Source organism: Salmo salar, chromosome ssa16, assembly GCF_905237065.1.
Source record: "Salmo salar chromosome ssa16, Ssal_v3.1, whole genome shotgun sequence".
In the NCBI taxonomy this organism is placed as follows: Eukaryota; Metazoa; Chordata; class Actinopteri; order Salmoniformes; family Salmonidae; genus Salmo; species Salmo salar.
Genome location: NC_059457.1, coordinates 27,202,989 through 27,229,935, shown reverse-complemented (window position 1 = coordinate 27,229,935; position 26,947 = coordinate 27,202,989). Strand labels below are relative to the sequence as shown.

General features: G+C 43.4%; 2 protein-coding genes across 2 annotated transcripts in view; both read right to left on the bottom strand.

Moving 5' to 3' along the window:
- Window positions 1-528: 528 nt before the first annotated feature.
- Window positions 529-8,108, bottom strand: LOC106573516 (pro-cathepsin H-like). The gene is made up of 7 exons (XM_014148637.1): window positions 8,103-8,108; window positions 7,906-7,976; window positions 7,730-7,808; window positions 7,539-7,645; window positions 4,701-4,780; window positions 708-738; window positions 529-604 (listed from the first exon to the last, which is right to left on the bottom strand). Exons 1-7 carry the CDS (start codon window positions 8,106-8,108, stop codon window positions 529-531), a joined length of 450 nt encoding a protein of 149 aa, XP_014004112.1.
- Window positions 8,109-8,788: 680 nt separating this feature from the next.
- Window positions 8,789-26,947, bottom strand: part of LOC106573487 (ras-specific guanine nucleotide-releasing factor 1) — a 36,826-nt gene continuing 18,667 nt past the window's right edge. Inside the window, exons 17-27 of the mRNA XM_014148574.2 lie at window positions 15,030-15,206; window positions 13,286-13,392; window positions 13,065-13,177; window positions 12,853-12,913; window positions 12,501-12,604; window positions 12,263-12,347; window positions 11,932-12,129; window positions 11,600-11,679; window positions 11,354-11,471; window positions 11,188-11,256; window positions 8,789-11,003 (exon numbers count right to left, since the gene is read on the bottom strand). Of these exons, the coding sequence (XP_014004049.1) occupies window positions 10,911-11,003; window positions 11,188-11,256; window positions 11,354-11,471; window positions 11,600-11,679; window positions 11,932-12,129; window positions 12,263-12,347; window positions 12,501-12,604; window positions 12,853-12,913; window positions 13,065-13,177; window positions 13,286-13,392; window positions 15,030-15,206 (1,205 nt within the window). The 3' untranslated portion in view covers window positions 8,789-10,910. The remainder of the gene's footprint in view (window positions 11,004-11,187; window positions 11,257-11,353; window positions 11,472-11,599; window positions 11,680-11,931; window positions 12,130-12,262; window positions 12,348-12,500; window positions 12,605-12,852; window positions 12,914-13,064; window positions 13,178-13,285; window positions 13,393-15,029; window positions 15,207-26,947) is intronic.

Sequence of the window (26,947 nt, the reverse complement as noted above, 5' to 3'; positions counted from 1 at the left end):
TTTGGGGGGATTCAGGTCATTTGCATGGCAAAGAGGGACTTTGCAATTAATTGCAATTCATCTGATCACTCTTCATAACATTCTGGAGTATATGCAAATTGCCATCATACAAACTGAGGCAGCAGACTTTGTGAAAATTAATATTAGTGTCATTCTCGAAACTTTTGGCCACAACTGTAGACTCGTTTATAAACAGCATCATCACATAGTCTGAATTCGAAATGTGTCCCTCATCAAATTGTTATGGAGAAATCAAGAAAACCTTTATTCACAAACAAGAAAATTAGCTTTAAAAAACAGTTTGCATTATAAAATCATAATCTTCATGGAGACACAATAATGAAATCAACTAAAACCTGATTTAAACAGTGTACTAGTGCAGTGGTGTGTTTCTCCCAGTATATGATCAGACTCCCGCGGTGGGGGAAGCAAACAAATTAGAAAAAATAATTGATAATGATTATGAAAATCTTTGGCTCCATGTCCCTTTTCAGTGCTCTTGCCCCCATGGTGCGCAGAATGCAGCGTTCACGGCATAGGACAGGGATAAGATGAGCAGGCAGCCTGTCCACATATGTTTTTTCCACGCTCAAATAAGAAATATCTGTGAAAACAGCACAATATACTGCATCATAACACTGTTCTGTTACATAACATAGTGCCATACTATTCACAATGTCATTCTACTTTTGTCATTGAAGTCTTACCCTTTCATTCCCCAGGAGTTCTTCACTATCCTGTAGGGCAGGGGTGGGCAACTCCAGTCCTCGAGGGCCTGATTGGTGTCACACTTTTTCTACATCTCTAGCAAACACAGCTGATTAATCAAATTGCATTCTAAACTGAAGATAAGGATTATGTGATTATTGGAATCAGGCGTGTTAACTGGAGCTGGGGCGAATCTGTGACACCAATCAGGTCCTCAAGGACTGGAATTGCCCACCCCTGCAGTATTTAAAAAAATATATATTTCACCTTTATTTAACCTGGTAGGCCAGTTGAGAACAAGTTCTCATTTACAACTGCAACCTAGCCAAGATAAAGCATAGCAGTGCGACAAAAACAACAACACAGAGTTACACATAAACAAACGTACAGTCAATAACACAAAATAAAATAAAAATAGAAAGATCTATGTACAGTGTGTGCAAATGTAGAATAGTGGGTTGGTAGGCAATAAATAGGCCATAGAGGTGAAATTACAATTAGCCTTAATACTGGAGTGACATATATGCAGATGATGATGTGCAAGTAGAGATACTGGGGTGCAAAAGAGCAAGAGGGTAAGTAATAATATGGGGATGAGGTAGTCGGGTGTGCTATTTACAGATTGGCTGTGTACAGGTACAGTGATTGGTAAGCTGCTCTGACAGCTGATGCTTAAAGTTAGAGATGGAGATATAAGACTCCAGCTTCAGAGATTTATGCAATTCGTTCCAGTCATTGGCAGCAGAGAACTGGAAGGAAGGGCGGCCAAAGGAAGTGTTGGCTTTGGGGATGACCAGTGCAACATACCTGCTGGAGCACGTGCTATGGATGGTGTTGCTATGACCAGTGAGCTGAAATAGGGCGGAGCTTTACCTAGCAAAGACTTAAAGATGACCTGGAGCCAGTGGGGGCCAGTAGTGAGGGCCAGCCAACGAGAGCATAGAGGTCGCAGTGGTGGGTAGTATATGGGGCTTTGGTGATAAAACGGATGGCACTGTGATAGACTGCATCCAGTTTGCTGAGTAGAGTGTTGGGGGCTATTTTGTAAATGACATCGCTAAAGTCAAGGATCGGTAGGATAGTCAGTTTTACGAGGGTATGTTTGGCGGCATGAGTGAAGGAGGCTTTGTTGCGAAATAGGATTTAGATTTAATTTTGGATTGGAGATGCTTAATGTGAGTCTGGAAGGAGAGTTTACAGTCTAACCAAACGCCTAGGTATTTGTAGTTGTCCACATATTCTAGGTCAGAACCATCCAGAGTAGTGATGCTAGTCATGTGGGAGGGTGCGGGCAGCAATCGGTTGAAGAGCATGCACTTAGTTTTACTAGCATTTAAAAGCAGTTGGAGGCCACGGAAGGAGTGTTGTATGGCGTTGAAGCTCATTTGGAGGTTTGTTGGTGAGAAGTTGTTGGTGAACCAGGTGAGGCAGTCATTTGAGAAGACAAGGCTATTGAGTCTGCCGATAAGAATGCGGTGATTGACACAGTCGAAAGCCTTGGCCAGTTGCTGCATGGGGTGCTGAGGTGTTGGCCGGGGTAGGGGTAGGGGTAGCCAGGTGGAAAGCATGGCCAGCCGTGGAAAAATGCTAATTGAAATTAGAGATTATCGTAGATTTATCGGTGGTGACAGTGTTTCCTGGCCTCAGTGCAGTGGGCAGCTGGGAGGAGGTGCTCTTACTCTCCATGGACTTTACAGTGTCCCAAAACGTTTTGGAATTAGTGCTATAGGAAGGAAATTTCTGTTTGAAAAAGCTAGCCTTAGCTTTCCTAACTGACTGAGTTTATTGGTTCCTGACTTCCCTGAAGAGTTGCATATCGCGGGGGCTATTTGATGCTAATGCAGAATGCCACAGGATGTTTTTGTGCTGGTCAAGGGCAGTCAAGTCTGGGGTGAACCAAGGGCTATATCTGTTCTTAGTTCTACATTTTTTGAATGGGGCATGCTTATTTAAGATGGAGAGGAAAGCACTTTTGAAGAGCAACCAGGCATCCTCTACTGACGGGATGAGGTCAATATCCTATTAGGTTACCCGGGCCAGGTCGCTGAAGTGTTTTAGGGAGCGTTTGACAGTGATGAGGGATGAGGGGTGTGCGTAATGGATCGCGGACCCCCATTACGCACACAGGCAATGAGGCAGTGATTGCGGAGATCCTGGTTGAAGACAGCAGAGGTGTATTTAGAGGGCAAGTTGGTCAGGATGATATCTAAGAGGGTGCCCATGGTTAAAGATTCTGTGTTGTACCTGGTAGGTTCCTTGATAATTTGTGTGAGATTGAGGGCATCCAGTTAGATTGTAGGACAGCCGGGGTGTTAAGCAAGTCCCAGTTTAGGTCACCTAACAGTATGAACTCTGAAGATAGGTGGGGTACGATCAATTCACATGTGGTGTCCAGGGCACAGCTGGGGGCTGAAGGGGGTCTATAACTAGCAGCAACAGTGACAGACTTGTTTCTGGAAAGGTGGATTTTTAAATGAAGAAGCTCGAATTGTTTGGGCACAGACCTAAATAGTATGACAGAACTCTGCAGGCTAACTCCGCCCGCTTTGGCAGTTCTATCCTGTTGGAAAATGTTATAGTTAGGGATGGACATTTCAGGATTTTTGGTGGTCTTCCTAAGCCAGGATTCAGACACGGCTAGGACATCCGGGTTGGCGGAGTGTGCTAAAGCAGTGAATAAAACAAACGTAGGGAGGAGGCTTCTAATGTTAACATGCATGTAACCAATGCTTTTACGGTTACAGAACTCAACAAATGAGAGCACCTGGGGAATAGGAGTGATGCTGGGGGCTGCAGGGACTGGGTTAACCTCTACATCACCAGAGGAACAGAGGAGGAGTAGGATAAGGGTACGGCTAAAGGCTAAAAGAACTGGTTGTCTAGTGCGTTCGGAACAGAGAGTAAAGGGGGCAGGTTTCTGGGCACGGAAGGATAGATTCAAGGCATAATGTACAGACAAGGGTATGGTAGGATGTGAGTCCAGTGCAGGTAAATCTAGGCATTGAGTGACGATGAGAGAGGTTTTGTCTCTAGAAGCACCATTTAAGCCAGGTGCGGTCACCGCATGTGTGGGGGGTGGAACAACAGGGATAGCTAAGGCATATTGAGCAGGCCTGGAGACTCTACAGTGCAATAAAAAATGACTAACCAAAACAGCAATAGACAAGACATATTGACATTAGGGAGAGGCATGTGTAGCCGAGAAATCATAGGGTCCAGTGAGTAGGTAGGCGAGCTGGAGGCACGGAGATTCAGACAGCTAGCAGGCCGGGGATAGTAGCAGGCTAGCAGATGGGCCTCAGGGGGACGTCGCAATGGGAAGCCTGTTGAAACCCCCTCGGACGGTTATGTCGGCAGACCAGTCGTGATGGATCAGCGGGGCTCTGTGTCGGCAGTAAATTGTCCAGGCCAATTGGCAAAAGAGGTAATTGAAGCCCAGGAATTGCTTGATAGATCTCTTCGGCTAGCCAGGAGATGGGCCTAGATTTGAAGCTAGCTCCAGGCTAACTGGTGCTTGCTTTGGGACAGAGACGTTAGCCAGGAGTAGCCACTCGGATAGCAGCTAGCTAACTGCGATGATCCAGAGTAAAGGTTCAGAGCTTGCGGTAGGAATCCGGAGATATGGTGGAGAAAAGCAGTCTGATATGCTCTGGGTTGATATCGCGCTGTGCAGGCTGGCAGGAGTTGACCGTGCTGAAGCTGGCAGATGTCCCAGTTAACGGTGATGGCTAACCATCAGTAGCTAACTGACTACCAGCTAGTAGCTAATTAGCTGGCTAGCTTCTGAAGGGCTTTACGGTTCTGAAGTATAGAAAATAGCAGATCCATACTGCATTGGGTGAGGCGGGTTGCAGGAGAGTATGTTCAGTCCGTAGATGGAAAAATGAGATAAAAAATACATATGAAATATATACGAAGACAGAAACAATATGTACAAGGGACGGGACAAAACAATCAAAACATCCCACTGCTACGCCATCTTGGATTAGTAAAGTAGGGGGTGCCCTTCTCATCATACCCCACAGCCAACACTGCATGATTCACTGTGTCTGTGGTGTTGTGACACTCCATGCTACAATATGAGAAGTGTAGAGGATGCAAGTCCATAGTTTGTACTATATAGAAATAAGTAATAATGCCAAAAATACACATCTATTTTTATTGCCTTCTTCTGATGCTGTTACATGAGGAAAACTGATTTCTTCTGGTTGTATAGTAGGTAGGCTTTTTGACTGTGCTTACTGGAAAATATGTAACAAAGCTCTTAAGACACAGTGTGGCAGACCAGGGGGTTGGGTCAAAACGTTTACACAGATCAGACAAGGACAGAGTAGGATTAGCTCAGTTTCAAAGGTGTTTCTTAAAACAATAGTCCAAAAGAAAAGAATAGGTCTCCCCAAGAGACCTTCTCCGGGATACCGTCTTCTGGGCTCCGGGACTTGCTGTATTCTGTGGGGATCAAAAACTGAACGCCCCCTCCTGTTTCCTCTGGTACCATCCCCAACTATATGGGAGTCCGGTCCTCCCCCAGTCTCTCACTTGTGTGCTGCCCTTCTGGCAGCTTTATGGGAGTTGTACAGCTGGTGAGCAATCATCCCTTGATTACTCACCAATCCCCAATCAGCCCCAATTAGTCATGGCCGGAGAGCCCGCTGAGACCTGGCACGTCCAGCAGATGGAGCCATCGCCTCGTGATGTATACTCCATCTGTCACCAGGCATCGACGAGTTCCCCTGTCCGATCAAATACCCCAGGTACTCCACCTCCTTGAACCCTAGTTTGCATTTCTTGGGGTTCGCGGTCAACCCTGCTTGTCTGAGCGCGTCCAGCATCGCCTGGAGTCACGTCAGGTGCTCTTCCCAACCTTGGCTGTGGATGATATCCTCCAAATAGGCCGCTGCATACTGCTGGTGGGGTCGAAGTACTTTGTTCATCAGTCGCTGGAATGTGGGCGGGGCTCCGTGGAGACCGAACGGGAGCACCCGGTACTGATATAATCCGTCTGGTGTCGAAAATGCCGTCTTCTCCCGGGAGGAGGCTGCCAACGGTACTTGCCAATATCCTTTGGTCAGGTCAAAGGTGCTGATGTACCGGGCCTTTCCGAATCGGTCGATGAGCTCGTCCACCCTCGGCATGGGGTAGGTGTCAAACAAGCTTATGTCGTTCACACCCCGGAAATCATTATAGAATCGCAGGCTACCATCCGGTTTTGGGCTGCACCATGGACTGTGAGACTCTTCAACAACCCCCATCCTCAGCATAGCCTCCACTTCCTATTTCACAGCCTTCCTTCGGGCCTCCGGAATCGGATATTGCCTCTTTCGTATCGTTTCCCCGCGGCCCGGCTTCTCGGAGAACACCGCCATGTTCCGATCGACGAGCTCCCTGAGCTCTTGCTTCTGGGCTGGATCGAGGTCCTCATTGCTTGGGACCACCACTGGTACCGTTGGCATCCGGGGTCCCGACCATAACACGGACAAGGCTGTCCTCTCGTGTCACTTCTTCAACAGGTTCACATTGTAAATCTGTTGGGGTTTCCATCTCCCCGGCTGCCGTACACGGTAATTGACAGGTCCCAGCTTCTCGATCACCTTGTATGGCCCGTGCCATGTTGCCAGGAACTTCCTTTCGGCCGTGGGGATTAAGACCAACACCCTGTCTCCCACCTGGAATCCTCGGGACTGGGCTCCCCGATTGTAGACCTGGGCTTGGGCGCGTTGGGTCTTCTCCATATGTTCCCTCACGACTGGCCATATGGTGGTCCGAGTTCTTCCCGTCCTGCTCGATGACCTTCCACAGCATTTGTTTGAGCGTTTTATTGAACCGCTCGACGAGTCCATCCGTCTGCGGGTGGAGGACGGAGGTCCGGATCTGCTTGATCTGCAGGAGAGCACACAAATCTTTCATTAGGCGGGACATAAACTCAGTACCTTGGTCTGTCAGGATCTCGTTTGGGATGCCCACCTGGCTAAAGAGGTGGAACAGCACCCGGGCGATTCCCTTGGATACCACCACCCATAGGGGAATGGCCTGGGATACCGGGTGGCATAGTCCACTATTACCAGGATGTACCGGTGTCCTCGTGCTGTTTTTACCAGGGGTCCCACTATGTCCATGGCGATGCGTTCAGAGGGCACCCCACCCCGATGATTGGTAGGGGGACCAGTGGGTTTCGGAAGTGTGCCTTTGGGGCCGTCATTTGACACTCCGGGCAGCTGCGACAGTAATCTTCCACGGCCCTCCTCATCCCGGGCCAGTGGAACCGGGCGGCGATCCGTTCCCGGGTCTTCTCCATTCCCAGGTGCGCCCCCAACAGGTGGGTGTGGGCCAGCTGAAGAACGGTTCCCACGGACCGTTGGGGCAGCAACCATACCTCTCGAAGTTCCCTCCGTTGGCACGACACCTGATACAAAAGGTTATTTTTCATTTGGAAATGGGGGTATCGCCAGTCACTCACCCCCAGAAGTAGCTGTCCATCCACCGCTATCACTTGGGCTGTGGGAGCTTTTAAGTTAGGATCCTCCCACTGGGCCGTCCCGAATTGTCCCCTCAGTTGACCCCCAGGGGGTGTCTCGGTTTTATGGGAGTTGTACAACTGGTGAGAAATCATCCCTTGATTACTCACAAATCCCCAAACAGCCCCAATAAGTCCTGGCCAGAGAGCCCGTCGAGACCTGGCACGTCCAGCAGATGGAGCCATCGCCTCGTGATGTATACTCCGTCTGTCACCAGGCATCGACAAGTCTCCCCCTGGTGGTTGACCTGCTGTACGCCACAACAGATATTACCATTATTCTAGGTTTAAAAACATAGTAGAGACTCATTCTCACCTTCTGTACACACCACTATGGTAGTGCATGAAATCAGAGGTCACCTCATAGGCAAGGCTGACAGGGTTGTGTCTGGCCACTGCATCCAGCATACCCATTTCCTCATACTGCCATGGAAAAAAACATACAATAAGATGACTGCCTGGGTAGTCAATGCACCAAATAACCCCAATTAATGTGAATTTACTTACCCTTGTTATGTTGACCACATCCTTAACGAAAGCAGCTGCCAAATCAGTCTTGAACTTGCAAGTGCCCTCCTTCAAAATGATTCCAGGATAAATTATGTTAATAGATTGCCACCTTTTTAAGTGATAGTACTGTAGTTTTTATAAAGATGGCATTGCTATTTACATATATGTGCTGTTATGGATAGTTATCCTCTGTCACGAGTCCCTTGTTATACTTGATGTACTCAAATGCATGATTGGAGAGACACTAAAATATATATTTTTTCAGAGCTGGAGTAAGAACCTAATAGTGTCCAGTTAGACCAAGAGATTTTTGTGAATATACAGTATTTACAAGGAAATGGGTTTTCCAGTGGTGACACTCACCCCTTACGGCCATGTTTGTTGAAGGCCTGAGCACAGTAAGGTCGTGTCCGAGAACTGATTCAGTCCCACTAGGTAAGGAGGTTAAATGTCAGAAGAAGGCACAATTAATATATTGACATACTCAAAGGATATGGACACTTCTAACAACTGAAGAAACACAACTATAATGCAATTATTCATACTTGTGAACTTGTGATTTCCTTCATTGTGATGGTCAATCCTCTTGTTCTCAATAAAGATCTGAAGTCTGTGGTAGTACTCCTCCATGTCAAACACCTTGTTGTACTGCATGGATGACACAGTAACATCCAAAAAATTCAGGTCATTGTGAATTTACTGTTTTACTTTATGTGGATACAGTGCATTCCAATATGCATTAGATAAGACAGTCTAGTATCCTAGTTTCTCAGTAATTCCATACGGGCTATTGAAGTTGAAAATAAAATGTAGTATATCTATATATCTACAGGGCCTAGTATGATGATAATATAATGCAAGACAAAAATAGTTGAATAGCTTTTTATTGCAACAACACAAATTCTTTCACCTCCAGCACCCGTACTTCCCACGGCTATGGCAGAGTGTGTGTTTGTGTGGTGTGTGCATGTGATAGAGGGGGGTGGGGAGTGAGAGAAGAGCGAGAGAGAAAAAAATGTATTGTTTTCTCACAAACACACTTGAGACAACAATGCCCCTGAGATAGAATAGATTTATTAGCAAGAGGTAATCAGGAAACATACATTTTTTTCTTTTTACAAAACTGGAAATATTTCTCAAGCTGTGGAAATAAACATAAGGGTTGAAAGATAATTCTCATACCACTGGGTATTGCTAACAGCAAAACGTTTGTTTGTTAATATTTCATTTATAAGAGTATGTGCACGTATAAGTGTATACAGTATATATATGTATATATATTGTTTTAATATTGTCTGATACAGTGTTGCATGCCTGCCATATGAGCTTTAAATGTTTCTAGACTGTACATGGTAAAAATACATACAAATATTCACAGAATAAGCACTACATTACTATATTCCTGCTAAGAGAATGATTATAGACAGGATTACAGTATATGCAAAACACTTTGAAGTTGTCTTCTACCTCTAAGTCATGGTTTCAAAATTACAATTGTTGTAGCATTTTGTGTTGACGCTTGGGATACAATGCTTTTCAGAGGTGTACTTGACACTGTTCCACATTAAGAAATATGCAGGGCTGCATGTACAAAATGTACAGCATACATTTCAGCAAGGTGAATTAACAACAACAAAGTACAAAATACTTTCCTGTGTTCTTGTAACCCCTTACCTTATACTAATACTACAAAAATACCTTTTGAATGCTGCAGGCGGAGTAACTCATTCACTTACTTTTATCATACTCTTAAACAACAATGCATTTAACAGAGTGATATACGGTCACGTTCCACAATCACTGGAACAGCAAAAGGACATAGATCGTCTTTGAATGATACAGTATAATAGCGGAACAACCTTTTACTGTACACAAATATCACAAAGCCTGAAAATACTACAATTTCAAGGGTGTTGCTTTATTTTTCTTTAATATGTGTGCTCCGTTAAGTTTAAATTGAAAGCTAACACACATGTGCTTTTAAAAAGGGAAACAGCTACAATGGCATGCTCCAAGAATAGCAGCAAACTTCCCCAAACTCCTAGTCAAACAAGATGTCACCCCCAACTAATCATTGTCAAACTGGAAGTACACTCGTATTGGAGATATAACGTACACTGGCTTATTACCAGCCATTTCAATTGCATGGATTAATAGAGTTTATTCTGCAAAACAAAATTGTATTTATGGCTACTTGACTTGAATTACATCTGCAAATATACAGTAAGAGGTTTGTGATTTAATCGCCTGTTACAATGCAACATGCAACAGTAATGAAATAAAGCTACAAATATTGTTAATCATGTTTTACGTTAGGGTGTATTCACACTTGACTTCAATGTTGTCAAAAGAAACCAGACCTTGGTGGTTCTTAGATAAAAGCTTGTTGTGTGAATATGCCCTTATATATTAGTTGTTCTTCATTCATTTCAGAGCAGATTCAGTACTGTACTGCAAGTCAGTAACTTCTACTAAGAGCAAGTGTTTCCTGTATCAGGCAAGTGTAATATCTTATTATGTAAGAATCACTCCTCATGATGACAAGACAAAGCTCTGTGGTGCTAGTGGCTCTCACATCTCTCACATCTCAACTGTGACAAGATTACTCAAATGTTGATAGAAATTCAAATGGAAGCAAATAATCAAAGCAGGGAGGAGGCGGATTGATATAGAACAATTAAAGGAACACACATTGGTTTAGCCGCATCAATTTTGGGTCTAAAAATGTCCATGTTGTTTTACCTGGTTAGATTTTTACAATGCTACATCAGTTGCAGATAAACACATTATATCTATTTGAGTAAAGAGAACAATATTTCCTGTACAGTAGGACCCTGGCAGCAGGTGTGCTTACAGGAAGTGCAAAGTCCACAGTATGAAAAGGTGTCAATCAATTTCATTGGTTACAAAGGACACACCATTATGCAAGATCATTGTGACTTTAGTTATCACTCTAATAAGCCCAGTGAAATGGTCCTTGTTGCAGAGGAAAAATTAAATATTTCAACAACAATGTGACGATTAAATTAACATGTGTACATAAGATAACATCTAAAAACAATACATGTATAAAGAGCAAAAATGTTAAACATGACTTAACACCAGTTATTGTTTATGTCTACTGTGTATGATAATAGTTTTTGAACAGAGATTACACTTTGGGAAACTGTCATCCTCTTCAGTTGTTGACTTTAGGCTCAATTCTGAGAGAAGCTTCATACAGGCTTTCTTCATCCAGAACAGAGCCGTTGTCCAGCAAATACCGTGCTGCCTAGACCAGGACAAATATACAGTTTCAGCAGGTTGACTACTACTACGATAATCTATACGATGTGACACATACCGACACTCAGACTTTAAATTGGAATTCCCTCATGGCCAATGCCATTTTCTTCTGTTTCTCTTTATATGTACAATATAACAGAAGTTACCACGAAACAGCTTTAAAAGTTTACCTTTGGCTGATGATCAATCTTGTATGCTGTTTGCTGGAATTGTCTAATTTCTCTGATGATATGTGAAATCTGCAGAGAGATAACAACATAAGCCATGTATACAATACAAAGCCACAGAACGCATTTGAATATCTCTGTAACATTACACAAAGCAGAGACCACTTACCATCCTCATCTTTGAGAAGTTGACTAATTTGTCCTCAGTGTAGTTGGGCGTCCCCTCCTCAATGAAAGCCAGATCAGTGAGGTACATCCCCAGGTATGGTACACAGGGAGGGTCACAGCTAAAATGAAAAACAGAAGTCATCAATTTGCTAATACTTTGATCGATCCACTGCCCAAATGGCCAGTATAATTTTTCTGATACACGTTGGATTTTGTAGTTATTAGAACAAGCAGAAGAAACACTCACTTCTTTAAAGCCTCCCTCAGGTTTTTGAACCTCCCCTCTGATGAAACCAACTTCTGCAGCTTGTCAATGACGGTTTTAGTCTGAGAGATTAAATAAAATACTGTATCAAAATATTATGTTGGAAAACACCCAGGTATAATCACCATTGTTAAAGTGATGTGTAATCGGTAGTACGCTATAAGGATACATAGAGGTCTGAGGTGTCATAACAAGCTGTTTATAAGAGTGTATTGAGGACCCAGTGCAATGATAAAATGTGTAATAATATTACTAGGACCAGGCTACGAGCCATCAGTGAGCTGGGTGTGTGTAGTGAGGAGATGTGGCCTTACCTGCTTGGACACTTTGAGCCAGGTCTTTTTGAGGCGGAACACAGAGCTGCGGTTGAGGGAAGAGGTGATCTCCAGCACAGCGTTGTAGTTATGGAGACAGCGGCAGATGTCCGCCACTGCCACCCACTTCTCCATCACCGCCACCCGCGTGGTCACATCGTCACAGCGCAGGATCTCCGTGGCAATCAGGTTACTGATCTAACAGAGGCAATACAGACAAGGAGTAGCCATGTTCCTAATGCATAACAACCAAAGCCATACACTGTAATAAAAAAGTGAAAATGTACAGTTGTAATATTATGTTGGGCGGTGGACGTCGTTAGCTGCATACATCATTGAAGTGCTTTGTTGTTTTCATGATATATGGTGTCCTTTCAGTCTTGTCATTCTTCATCCAGCCTTGACCAAAGAACTCTCTGTAAAAATATTGTAGGATCAAGTAGAAATACATCTAATTTCTTCTCTTTAATACTGCATGGTTGTTATTCAAAATCACTGTCTGTCTCCCATATTGTATGTCTGTATGTATCATCAACTGAGAATACAACATGTGTTTGGGTGTCACTCACTCATATGGGATAACCTTAAAGACCAGGTGGTCCAGTAGGGTGAGCTGCTCTGCTATCTCCAGGGCAGAATGGCTCTCAAACGCCTCTGCCTTCCCTACTGACGCCTAGCACACACACAGAGCATCACCGGTAACCATTCTCAAGATGCCTAGTACACACACAGAGCATCACCGGTAACCATTCTCAAGACGCCAGGTATGACAACTACTTCCCTATATTCTAACATTCCTGAGACACATACTTAACATATGTCAAGGAGAGATTGTCCACTATTGACTCAATTGCCATCTTGTGTAAAACACAGTGTCTTCTTTACATTACTGCCAGATCCACATGCAGTCATCCCACTCACCAGCTGTTTAACCTCCTCCAGGCTGATCTGATTGTCACCAGGGTCCTCCTGTGTCAGGGTCCTAATAGACCATACAACAGGTATGTATTTAGAATGTGTTTCTCTTTACTCTGTACATCAGTGTTAATCAGCCCTATAGAAGTTATAGCCCATGTATTCAATGTTAGCAGTGTGTGTCTATAAGCTGAGGCGATGGTAGTGCTGGTAGGTACCTGATGATGTTGGCGGCTGCTTTCCTCTCCTGGGTCAGCAGCTCCGGGTCATGCATCACCTCCTCCAGGAAGGCTATGACCTTCAGCTTCAGCTCAGTGTTACTCTCAAAGTCCTGGAGGTCAACACAAACGCACACAAAAAAGTTAACTGATTGCAAACCTGCACTCTATTTTACATTAGAAGTAGTGAATTATAATAACTATGTATCTGGAAGTATTACCTGAGAGTGTTTTGACACCCAGTGCCTCAGAACATTCAGGACTCTGTTGGTTGCAGCCCTTCGGATTACAAACTCTTTGTCCCCATTCCTCTGGTCTGTTTGGAACCCTGCGTAAAATGTATCAAAAACGGCATGTAAATATCACACCTACATTTTTAACCTGTTGGGGATAGGGGGCAGTATTTACACGGCCGGATAAAAAACGTACCCGATTTAATCTGGTTACTACTCCTGCCCAGTAACTAGAATATGCATATAATTATTGGCTTTGGATAGAAAACACCCTAAAGTTTCTAAAACTGTTTGAATGGTGTCTGTGAGTATAACAGAACTCATATGGCAGGCAAAAACCTGAGAAGATTCTGAACAGGAAGTGGCCTGTATCACAAGTTGTTGTTCATCTTGGCTCTTTTTATTGAAGACTGAGGATCTTTGCTGTAACGTGACACTTCCTACGGCTCCCATAGGCTCTCAGAACCCGGGAAAAAGCTGAATGATATCGAGGCAGCCCCAGGCTGAAACACATTATCGCGTTTGGATAGTGGCCGGTCAGAGTACTCTGAGACTCAGGCTCGTGCACGAGGGCACGAGATGTATTTATTTTCTCTCTCTTTGTACGTATACACGCTTTCCCGGTCGGAATATTATCGCTTTTTTACGAGAAAAATGGCATAAAAATTGATTTTAAACAGCGGTTGACATGCTTCGAAGTACGGTAATGGAATATTTAGAATTCTTTTGTCACGAAATGCGCCGTGCTCGTCACCCTTATTTACCCTTTCGGATAGTGTCTTGAACGCACGAACAAAACGCCGCTATTTGGATATAACAATGGATTATTTGGGACCAAACCAACATTTGTTATTGAAGTAGAAGTCCTGGGAGTGCATTCTGACGAAGAACAGCAAAGGTAATACAATTTTTCTTATAGTAAATCTGACTTTGGTGAGTGCTAAACTTGCTGGGTGTCTAAATAGCTAGCCCTGTGATGCCGGGCTATCTACTGAGAATATCGCAAAATGTGCTTTCACCGAAAAGCTATTTTAAAATCGGACATATCGAGTGCATGGAGGAGTTCTGTATCTATAATTCTTAAAATAATTGTTATGTTTTTTGTGAACGTTTATCGTGAGTAATTTAGTAAATTCACCGGCAGTGTTCGGTGGGAATGCTAGTCACATGCTAGTCACATGCTAATGTAAAAAGCTGGTTTCTGATATAAATATGAACTTGATTGAACAAAACATGCATGTATTGTATAACATAATGTCCTAGGGTTGTCATCTGATGAAGATCATCAAAGGTTAGTGCTGCATTTAGCTGTGGTTTGGGTTTATGTGACATTATATGCTAGCTTGAAAAATGGGTGTCTGATTATTTCTGGCTGGGTACTCTGCTGACATAATGTAATGTTTTGCTTTCGTTGTAAAGCCTTTTTGAAATCGGACAGTGTGGTTAGATTAACGAGAGTCTTGTCTTTAAAATGGTGTAAAATAGTCATATGTTTGAAAAATTGAAGTTTTTGCATTTTTGAGGTATTTGAATATCGCGCCACGGGATTACACTGGCTGTTGAGTAGGTGGGACGCAAGCGTCCCACCTAGCCCAGAGAGGTTAATGACAATATAGATTTTTTTTTATCTTGAGAAGAACAAAAATTACATTAAAGTTCTCATGCTTTTGAAAATGTGGTATATTCAAATTGTCCCATTGTGGACAGAACTGATGTTTAACACGCTCTGTACCTGTGCTAGCCAGGGACATGCGGCGATACTTCTCCTTGGTGGGCGTGCCCTCATTGGCTCCTGCCGTGGCGATGGCGAAGGCGGAGGCTGCAGAGAGGGCACTGCGGTTGTTGTTGTCCATCTCCGGGCGACACGAAGACATCACCGTGCCATTGTTGTATGAGAACAGGGAGAATTCTACAGGAAGATACAATATGGAGACAGTTATACTGGCTGTAAAATGCCATGGGATTTATTTTAGTGAACTTAATTGATGTAATGCGATACCTTTACAATAAAGTACTGTAGGTATAAAAATGACCAATAGAGTTGTTGAGATTATGACTGCACTTGGACAGCCACTAAAGTGATCCATGATAGTGTCAGCTGCATGAAATGCTCTTTATTGGTCTCTAACCACTGGGAAAAAACGGGTTGAATCAACATTGTTTCCACATAATTTCAACCCAAAAAAATCTATATGATGACAGTGAATCAACGTGGTAAAATTAATCAACGTAAGGGCATTTATTATTTTCACCCAACTTTTAACCTAAATCCAATGACATGGTGACATTTTTGGTTGACTTCACATTGAATTCACAATAGTTGACAATTCAACCAAATGTAAATCAATACTAGACGTTAAACTGACGTCTGTGTCCAGTGGGTCACTACTACTTCAGTAGGAACTGCAACTCGAACCTTTTCGCTTAGATTTAAGAGGTAGTTGACAACGGTTAGCAAGCAACATTAATCTTGATATGCAACTAAATGGATCTTACCCAAAAAGGCATTAGCTATTGTGTCAGTGTAATTCATTGTGTAACAGGACAGGTTTTCATTTATTCTGTCTCCAGTAGAGGGTAGCAGAATCCAAGAGCACCACATTCTCTCCCAGTCGAACATGGACTTTACATGAGGCTTTGATATTTAAGATGGGTGTAGCTAAATATAGCCACCAATATCAACATAATGGAAGAATGAACTGGTTTCTGTGCACACTGTCTGTACACTGACTTTCAATAACCATTCATTAACAAATAAAAGCTTTATGGTGAGAGTAATATAAAACTAATCTGAGTACAATTTAGTGGAGCGACTTACATGACCAATTCGGTTTTAGTGCCTTGCTCAAGGGCACATCAACTGATTTTTCACCTAGTCGGCTCAGGGATTCAAACCAGCAACCTTTCCGTTACTGGCCCAATGCTCGTAACTGCTAGGCTACCTGCCGCCCCGGTACTGTTAATGCAAATTATGGCAGATTTCGATTCACCTTTGACCTGGTGTACATTCTGTCCTGAGAGCAGGAAGACAGACAGCAGAGCTTTCTTCACTGACTGTCTTGTACTAAAACAACCTCGTTACCGGGGGCGGCAGGCAGGGAAACACGCTCATACTGTAGTTGCTATGACACAAGTATCCCCAACACCTACTCATTCCTAGCGTTGGCTTTCCCTGCATGTTCATATTCTCTCCACCGAATTAGTCTGCATGAATTCTATCTTGTGTGGCAGAGATCACTGCACACAGAATTGAGCATTTCTGCATAGAACACTCAAAGAATAATTTTTCTATATCACTTTTGACTATTTATTAGAAAAACAGAGGTAGAGCAAATAACATGAATAAGATATATATATATATATTCTGTCTCCAGTATATATATATATATACACAGTGGGAAGAACAAGTATTTGATACACTGCCGATTTTGCAGGTTTTTCTACTTACAAAGCATGTAGAGGTCTGTAATTTTTATCATAGGTACACTTCAACTGTGAAAAATCCAGAAAATCACATTGTATGATTTTTAAGTAATTAATTAGCATTTTATTGCATGTCATAACTATTTGATCACCTACCAACCAGTAAGAATTCCGGCTCTCACAGACCTGTTCGTTTTTCTTTAAGAAGCCCTCCAGTGTTCCACTCATTACCTGTATTAACTGCACCTGTTTGAACTCGTTACCTGTATAAAAGACACCTGTCCACACACTCAATCAAACAAACAGACTCCAACCTCTCCACAATGGCCAAGACCAGAGAGCTGTGTAAGGACATCAGGGATAAAATTGTAGACCTGCACAAGACTGGGATGGGCTACAGGACAATTGGCAAGCAGCTTGGTGAGAAGGCAACAACTGTTGGCGCAATTATTAGAAAATGGAAGAAGTTCAAGATGACGGTCAATCACTCTCGGTCTGGGGCTCCATGCAAGATCTCACCTCGTGGGGCATCAATGATCATGAGGAAGGTGAGGGATCAAGACTGCCCAAATGTGCCTAATCTGTTTTTTAATAACTTTTCATGTTCAAAATTGTGCACTCTCCTCAAACAATAGCATGATATTTTTTCACTGTAATAGCTACTGTAAATTGGACAGTGCAGTTAGATTAACAAGAATGTAAGCTTTCTGCCAATATCAGATATGTCTATGTCCTGGGAAATGTTCTTGTTACTTACAACCTCATGCTAATCGCAGTGCTGCAGAGATGGTTGTCCTTCTGGTAAGTTCTCCCATCTCCACAGACAAACTCTAGCGCTCTATCAGAGTGACCATCGGGTTCTTGGTCACCTCCCTGACCAATGCCCTTGTATCCTGATTCCTCAGTTTGGTCGGGCGGCCAGCTCTATGAAGAGTCTTGGTGGTTCCAAACTTCTTCCATTAAATAATGATGGATGCCACTGTGTTCTTGGGGACCTTCAATGCTGCAGAGATTTTTTGGTACCCTTCCCCAGATTTGTCCCTCGACACAATCCTGTCTCGGGGCTCTACGGACAATTCTTCGACATGCACTGTCAACTGTGCGACCTCATATAGACAGGTGTGTGCCTTTTCAAATTATGTCCAATCCACTTAAATTACCACAGGTGGACTCTAATCAAATTGTAGAAACATCTTAAGGATGATCAATGGAAACAAGATGCCTCTCAATTTTGAGTCTCATAGCAAAGGGCCTGAATAGGTATTTGTTTTTTATTTTCAATTAATTTGCAAACATTTAAATAAATCTTTTGGCTTTGTCATTATGGGGTATTGTGAGAAGAAAATAAGGATATATTTTTTTTCATTTTAGAATAAGACTGTAACGTAGCAAAATGTGGAAAAAACTCAAAGGGGTCTGAATACATTCCGAAGGCACTTTATTTACACTACCATTCAAAAGTTTGGGGTCACTTAGAAATGTCCTTATTTTTGAAAGAAAACCACAAGAAAAGAAAAGGAAAAGGCCAGAAACCCGGAGTCGCCTCTTCACTTTTGTAGTTGAGACTGGTGTTTTGCAGGTACTCTTTAATGAAGCTGCCAGTTGAGATCTTGTAAGGAGTCTGTTTCTCAAACTAGACACTCTAATGTACTTGTCCTCTTGCTCAGTTGTGCACCGGGGCCTCCCAATCCTCTTTCTATTCTGGTTAGAGCCAGATTGCGCTGTTCTGTGAAGGAAGTAGTACACAGCGTTGTACGAGATCTTCAGTTTTTTGGTAATTTCTCGCATGGAATAGCCTTCATTTCTAAGAACAATAATAGACTGACGAGTTTCAGTAGAAAGTTATTTGTTTCTGGCCATTTTGAGCCTGTAATCGAACCCACAAATGCTGATGCTCCAGATACTCAACTAATCTAAAGAAGGCCAGTTTTATTGCTTCCATTTTCAGCTGTGCTAACATAATTGCAAAAGGGTTTTCTAATGATCAATTAGCCTTTAAAAATGATAAACTTGGATTAGCTAACACAACGTGCCATTGGAACACAGGAGTGATGGTTGCTGATAATGGGCCTCTGTACGCCTATGTAAATATTCCATAAAAAAATCAGCCGTTTCCAGCTACAATAGTCATTTACAACATTAACAATGTCTACACTGTATTTCTGATCAATTTGATGTTATTTTAATGGACAAAAAAATTGCTTTTCTTTCAAAAACAAGGACATTTCTAAGTGACCCCAAACTTTTGAACGGTGGTGTCACCATCTTAAATTATCATGCCCCATTCAAAAAATGTAAACCAGGAACAGATATAGCCCTTGGTTCACTCCAGACCTGACTGCCCTTGACCAGCACAAAAACATCCTGTGGCGTACTGCGTTAGTATCGAATAGCCCCCGCGATATGAAACTTTTCAGGGAAGTTAGGAACCAATTAGGAACCAATATACACGGGCAGTTAGGAAAGCAAAGGCTAGCTTTTTCAAACAGAAATTTGCATCCCGTAGCACAAACTCCAAAAAGTTCTGGGACACTGTAAAGTCCATGGAGAATATGAGCATCTCCTCCCAACTGCCCACTACACTGAGGCTAGGAAACACTGTCACCACCGATAAATCCACAATAATTGAGAATTTCAATAAGCATTTTTCTACGGCTGGCCATGCTTTCCACCTGGCTACCCCTACCCCGGTCAACAGCTCTGCACCCACCACAGCAACTTGCCCAAGCCTCACACATTTCTCCTTCACCCAAATCCAGATAACTGATGTTCTGAAAGAGCTGTAAAATCTGGACCCCTACAAATCAGCTGGGCTAGACAATCTGGACCCTCTCTTTCTAAAATTATCCGCCACAATTGTTGCAACCCCTATTACTAGCCTGTTCAACCTCTCTTTCGTATCGTCTGAGATCCCCAAAGATTGGAAAGCTGCCGCGGTCATCCCCCTCTTCAAAGGGGGAGACACTCTAGACCCAAACTGTTACAGACCTACATCTATCCTACCTTGCCTTTCTAAGGTCTTCGAAAGCCAAGTTAACAAACAGATCACCGACCATTTTGAATCCCACCGTACCTTCTCCGCTATGCAATCTGGTTTCCGAGCTGGTCATGGGTGCACCTCAGCCACGCTCAAGGTCCTAAACAATATCATAACCGCCATCGATAAAAGACAATACTATGCAGCCGTATTCATCGACCAATTCAATTCTCGGTCCCCTTTACTCTGTATACATCAATTATGTCGCTCTTGCTGCTGGTGATTCTCTGATCCACCTCTACGCAGACGACACCATTCTGTATACTTCTGGCCCTTCTTTGGACACTGTGTCAACTAACCTCCAGACGAGCTTCAATGCCATACAACTCTCCTTCCGTGGCCTCCAACTGCTCTTAAATGCAAGTAAAACTAAATGCATGCTCTTCATCCGATCGCTGCCCGCACCTGCCTGCCCAGCATCACTACTCTGGACGGTTCTGACCTAGAATATGTGGACAACTACAAATACCTAGGTGTCTGGTTAGACTGTAAACTCTCCTTCCAGACTCACATTAAGCATCTCCAATCCAAAATGAAATCTAGAATCGGCTTCCTATTTCGCAACAAAGACTCCTTCACTCATGCTGCCAAACATACCCTCGTAAAACTGACCATCCTACCGATCCTTGACTTCGGCGATGTCATTTACAAAATAGCCTCCAACACTCTACTCAGCAAATTGGATGCAGTCTATCACAGTGCCATCCGTTTTGTCACCAAAGCCACATATACTACCCACCACTGCGACCTGTATGCTCTCGTTGGCTGGCCCTTGCTTCATATTCGTCGCCAAACCCACTGGCTCCAGGTCATCTATAAGTCTTTGCTAGGTAAAGCCCCACCTTATCTCCGCTCACTGTTCACCTTAGCAGCAGGTATATTTTACTGGTCACCCCCAAAGCCAATTCCTCCTTTTGCAGCCTTTCCTTCCAATTCTCTGCTGCCAATGACTAGAACGAATTGCAAAAATCACTGAAGCTGGAGACTCATATCTCCCTCACTAACTTTACGCATCAGCTGTCAGAGCAGCTTACAGATCATTGCACCTGTACATAGCCCATCTGAAAATAGGCCACCCAACTCCCTCATCCCCATATTTTTTTTTTTTTTTTTTTGCTACTTTGCACCACAGTATCTCTACTCGCACATTCATCTCTGCACATCTATCACTCCAGTGTTTAATTGATAAATTGCAATTACTTCGCCACTACGGCCTATTTATTGCCTTACCTCCCTAATCTTACCTCATTTGCACACACTGTATATAGACTTTTCTATCGTGTTATTGACTGTACGTTTGTTTGAACCTGTGTTGTTGTTTGTGTTGCACTGCTTTACTTTTTCTTGGCCAGGTCGCAGTTGTAAATGGGAACTTGCTCTCAACTGGCCTACCTGGTTAAATAAAGGTGAAAAAATAAAAATAATAATTAAAGTAACAACCCTTTAAAACTGTATGTTTTGATTTCTTATCACTGACTCTGTTTAACAGGGGAGCATGTTTGAGTCATTGATAAATGTGACCCGTTTCAGGAAACTAAGCGTATGTCGCCGGTCAATACTTGACAGGAGAGCCGTTTGAACGTCATTTTTTTATTTTGATCAAAATGCGTTTTTTTGGCAGAAACACCTTCTTGAACATGTGAACTTTCATGTGCCTTAATAACAAACTTGTATGCCATTTGTAAATACAAATAAAAAAATTCAATTACGAGCCTAGTTGGTTAGCCACAGAGCAAGGCAGCAACCTTCCCGCTAGTCATGATTGCCTGAGATAATGAGTGGGCTGGACATGCTGAGAGATGAGTTGGGATTGTTCTGCCATATAGCACACTTCTGTCTATTTGAGCTGGTCAGTATGTCTTTTTTATGTATCGTGAATTACAATTGCTAGCTAACTCGCCAGCTAACATTACGTGCATGATCTTATTATTTGTATCTCAGAGCTACTTGCTTGACTAGCTATAGCCTAATGTTAGCTAGCTAACATTGAACCTGGTTGGTTAGCTAAGTTACCTGCAGATTCATGCAGGGTAGTAACGTCATGAGTTGTGATTATGGTTCATTGTTTACCTAGCTAGCTAACGATAGCTGGCTGGCTCGCTAGCTAACGTTACGTGTATGACCTTATTGTTTGTATCTCAGAGCCATTTGCTTAGCTAGCTATAGCCTAATGTTAGCTAGCTAACATTGAACCTGGTCGGTTAGCTACCTGCAAAGCTAGCTAGCTACATGTCTTAACAAAATACTCCACTATGCAAGTAACCATTTTGGGTGAGTTCGTAAATTCAGTCTGGCCATCTACTTAGATTTCAGAGCACTCTCGTCTGAGTGTGCCAGGAGGGCAGAATAACTGATGAACTTATGAACACTCAACACCCATTGAATATGGCCAGTGTCAGTAAAAGTCGGCAAAAAAGCGGAATTTAATTGTTGCCAGCAGCACAGTTACAGTCACCAACGCTCTGGATAACATGAAAACAGCATACCCAGCCAGCAATGAGGAATCGGCCCAGAAGCGTAACTGATTGAATTGGGTGTCAGATTCGGCCCGGAATGAATGACTGCCCAGAATCAGCCCAAGTACATCGGGCATTTCCATCTACCGGAATTCAGCCGACTTTGCCGGAATCTTACCAGAATCCCCCCAGAAGCAGCTAGATGCAAATTTTAATAAATGTATACAAAATTACCCGATTTAGTAATTTAAAATATTACTATTATACACTTTATACATACAAATTATACCCATCCACAAAAAAAACATCTTGAGTCGGAGGAAACACCATACACCTGGTGACCGTGTATGCGCTTGGCCCGCCACAGGAGTCGTTATAGTGCGATGGGACAAGGACATCCCAGCCGGCCAAACCCTCCCCTAACTCGGGCAACGCTGGGCCAATTGTGCGTCGCCTCATGCGTCTCCCGGACGGCACGGGTCTCGAACCAGCATCTGTAGCAAAGCAGCTTGTACTGCGATGCAGTGTCTTAGACTGCTGCACCACTCGGGAGGCTCCATCCACAAAGTTTTTAATGCTTATCAATTGCCTTGCACAAAGTATCAAAATACTAAAATACTACACAGGACTCTTAAAGAATTTAATGTAAATGTTAATTGTATTTTTTGATCAAAGAAACAATGAAAAATACATAATGAAATGTTAATTATATAAAGCAGCCTGTGTAATCATCTGCCAGAGAGTAGCCCCAATCGGCCTGAGCCACAAGCGATACATTTGGGCCAGATAACTATCACCGGAATCCGCCCGAGCCCCAAGTAATATATACTGCTCAAAAAAATAAAGGGAACACTTAAACAACACATCCTAGATCTGAATGAAATAAATAATCTTATTAAATACTTTTTTCTTTATATAGTTGAATGTGCTGACAACAAAATCACACAAAAATATCAACGGAAATCCAATTTATCAACACATGGAGGTCTGGATTTGGAGTCATACTCAAAATTAAAGTGGAAAACCACACTACAGGCTGATCTAACTTTGATGTAATGTCCTTAAACCTATGCCATTTAAAAACACAGGGGCTGAGGAATATTTTGGCACTTCCTATTGCTTCCACTAGATGTCACCAGCCTTTACAAAGTGTTTTGAGTCTTCTGGAGGGAGATCTGACCGAACAAGAGCCATGGAACGATGATGGCCCATTAGACACCTGGCGCGCGAGTTCATGTTGGGTACCCTCGTTCCAATACGTTATAAAAGAGTATGCATTCGTCCACCTTGAATATTATTCATGTTCTGGTTAAAAAAGGCCCTAATGATTTATGCTATACAACGTTTGACATGTTTGAACGAACGTAAATATATTTTTTCCCCTCGTTCATGAAGTGAAGTCCGGCGGGCTTAGATCATGTGCTAACAAGACGGAGATTTTTGGACATAAATGATGAGCTTTTTTGAACAAAACTACATTCGTTATGGACCTGTGATACCTGGAAGTGACATCTGATGAAGAGAATCAAAGGTAATGGATTATTTACATAGTATTTTCGATTTTAGATCTCCCCAACATGACGACTAGTCTGTATCGCAACGCGTATTTTTCTGGGCGCAGTGCTCAGATTATTGCAAAGTGTGATTTCCCAGTAAGGTTATTTTTAAATCTGGCAAGTTGATTGCGTTCAAGAGATGTAAATCTATAATTCTTTAAATGACAATATAATATTTTACCAATGTTTTCTAATTTTAATTATTTAATTTGTGATGCTGACTTGACTGCCGGTTATTGGAGGGAAACGATTTCCTCAACATCAATGCCAAAGTAAAACGCTGTTTTTGGATATAAATATGAACTTGATAGAACTAAAAATGCATGCATTGTCTAACATAATGTCCTAGGAGTGTCATCTGATGGAGATTGTAAAAGGTTAGTGCATCATTTTAGCTGGTTTTATGGTTTTGGTGACCCTGTCTTTGAATTGACAAAACATTACACACAACTCTTGTAAATGTACTGTCCTAATATACTCTAAATTTATGCTTTCGCCGTAAAACCTTTTTGAAATAGTAAAACGTGGTTAGATTAAGGAGATGTTTATCTTTCAAAGGGTGTAAAATAGTTGTATGTTTGAAAAATTTGAATTTTTACATTTATTTGGATTCAAATTTGCCGCTCTTGAAATGCACCTGCTGTTGATGGAGTGCACCACGGGGGGGACGCCTGCGTCCCACCTAGCCCATAGAGGTTAAAACAAGTCAAAATGAGGCTCAGTAGTGTGTGTGGCCTCCACGTGGCCTCCATGACCTCCCTACAACGCCTGGGCATGCTCCTGATGAGGTGGCGGATGGTCTCATGAGGAATCTCCTCCCAGACGTGGACTAAAGCATCCGCCAACTCCTGGACAGTCTGTGGTGCAACGTGGCGTTGGTGGATGGAGCGAGACTTGATGTCCCAGATGTGCTCAATTGGATTCAGGTCTGGGGAACGGGCGGGCCAGTCCATAGCATCAATGCCTTCCTCTTGCAGGAACTGCTGACACACTCCAGCCACATGAGGTCTAGCATTGTCTTGCATTAGGAGGAACCCAGGGCCAACCGCACCAGCATATGTTCTCACAAGGGGTCTGAGGATCTCATCTCGGTACCTAATGGCAGTCCGGCTACCTCTGGCGAGCACATGGAGGGCTGTGCGGCCCCCCAAAGAAATGCCACCCCACACCATGACTGACCCACCGCCAAACCGGTCATGCTGGAGGATGTTGCAGGCAGCAGAACGTTCTCCACGGCGTCTCCAGACTCTGTCACGAATGTCACGTGCTCAGTGTGAACCTGCTTTCATCTGTGAAGAGCACAGGGCGCCAATGGCGAATTTGCCAATCTTGGTGTTCTCTGGCAAATGCCAAACGTCCTGCACGGTGTTGGGCTGTAAGCAAAACCCCCACCTGTGGACGTCGGGCCCTCATACCACCCTCATGGAGTCTGTTTCTGACCGTTTGAGCAGACACATGCACATTTGTGGCCTGCTGGAGGTCATTTTGCAGGGCTCTGGCACTGCTTCTCCTGCTCCTCCTTGCACAAAGGTGGAGGTAGCGGTCCTGCTGCTGGGTTGTTGCCCTTCTACGGCCTCCTCCACGTCTCCTGATGTACTGGCCTGTCTCCTGGTAGCGCCTCCATGCTCTGGACACTACGCTGACAGACACAGCAAACCTTCTTGCCACAGCTCGCATTGATGTGCCATCCTGGATGAGCTGCACTACCTGAGCCACTTGTGTGGGTTGTAGACTCCGTCTCATGCTACCACTAGAGTGAAAGCACCGCCAGCATTCAAATATGACCAAAACATCAGCCAGGAAGCATAGGAACTGAGAAGTGGTCTGTGGTTACCACCTGCAGAACCACTCCTTTATTGGGGGTGTCTTGCTAATTGCCTATAATTTCCACCTGTTGTCTATTCCAAGCTCAAGCTCAATCTCTGCATCCTAGCCATAAGTAATACTGCCTAAGGCGGCTCAGACTCGGGGCCACATGACGTCGGCCGAGTCTGACTCTCAGCTGAGTGCCCCGACTCTCAGCCGGAGCCAGCCCAGATCCAGTGTGATGTCTGGGTAACCAGCTCTGCTAGGGTGAGTAAAATGGTCAAAGTGGGGTGTTCTTTCATTATGTGTCTGGGAGTAGCTAACAAGCTAGCCAATGTTAGCCAGTTAGCTTGGTGCTTGACTGCCATTGTGAGGTCAGAACGTTCGGATCGGCCAGAGCATCCGGTATGCGCTCTGAATGCGAAACGCTCTGAATTTACGGACGGACAATCTGACAAGACAGTTGCAGTCACCAATGCACTGGAAAACATAACAGCCTAACCAGGTCTGCTTGGGCGAGTAATGTTCAGTGAGTTGTTCTCTCTCACTTAGATGTCTAGAAGTAGCTATCAAGTTAGCTTGGGTCCTTGACTGCTGTTAGTACATTCGGATCAACCCTTAACCTGTTATGGCTAGGGGGCAGTATTTTCACGGCTGGATAAAAAACGTACCCGATTTAATCTGATTATTATTCCTGCCCAGAAACTAGAATATGCATATAATTATTAGCTTTTGATAGAAAACACTCCAAAGTTTCTAAAACTGTTTGAATGGTGTCTGTGAGTATAACAGAACTCATTTGGCAGGCCAAAACGTGAGAAGATTCTGTACAGGAAGTACCCTGTCTGACCATTTCTTGAACTTCTTTGCCATCTCTATCCATTACAAAGGATCTCTGCTCTAACGTGACACTTCCTACGGCTCACATGGTCTCTCAGAAGGCGGCAAAAAGCTGAATGACGTAATTCAAAGCCCTGGCTGAAACACACGAGCGCTTTTGCTAAGTGGTCTATCAGAGGACAAAGGGCTTAGGCTCGTGCACTGGCCGCCCCCGTGTTTTTCCCTTTATTTGCCGAAACACAGATTCCCGGTCGGAATATTATCGCTTTTTTACGAGAAAAATGGCATAAAAATTGATTTTAAACAGCGGTTGACATGCTTCGAAGTACTGTAATGAAATATTTAGAAATCTTTTGTCACGAAATGCGCCATGCGCACGACCCTTATTTACCATTCGGATAGTGTCTAGAACGCACGAACAAAATGCCGCTATTTGGATATAACGATGGATTATTTTGGACCAAACCAACATTTGTTATTGAAGTAGAAGTCCTGGGAGTGCATTCTCACGAAGAACAGGAAAGGTAATCAA

Bases quoted from the DNA above. Each gene is read 5' to 3' on its own strand.
- LOC106573516 (XM_014148637.1), bottom strand. The intron at 7,809-7,905 runs ACAGCACATATA...TTATCCTGGAAT, and splicing joins ACAGAGGATAACTATCCATA to CATTTTGAAGGAGGGCACTT. The intron at 605-707 runs GTAAGACTTCAA...CTGTTTTCACAG, and splicing joins AACTCCTGGGGAATGAAAGG to ATATTTCTTATTTGAGCGTG.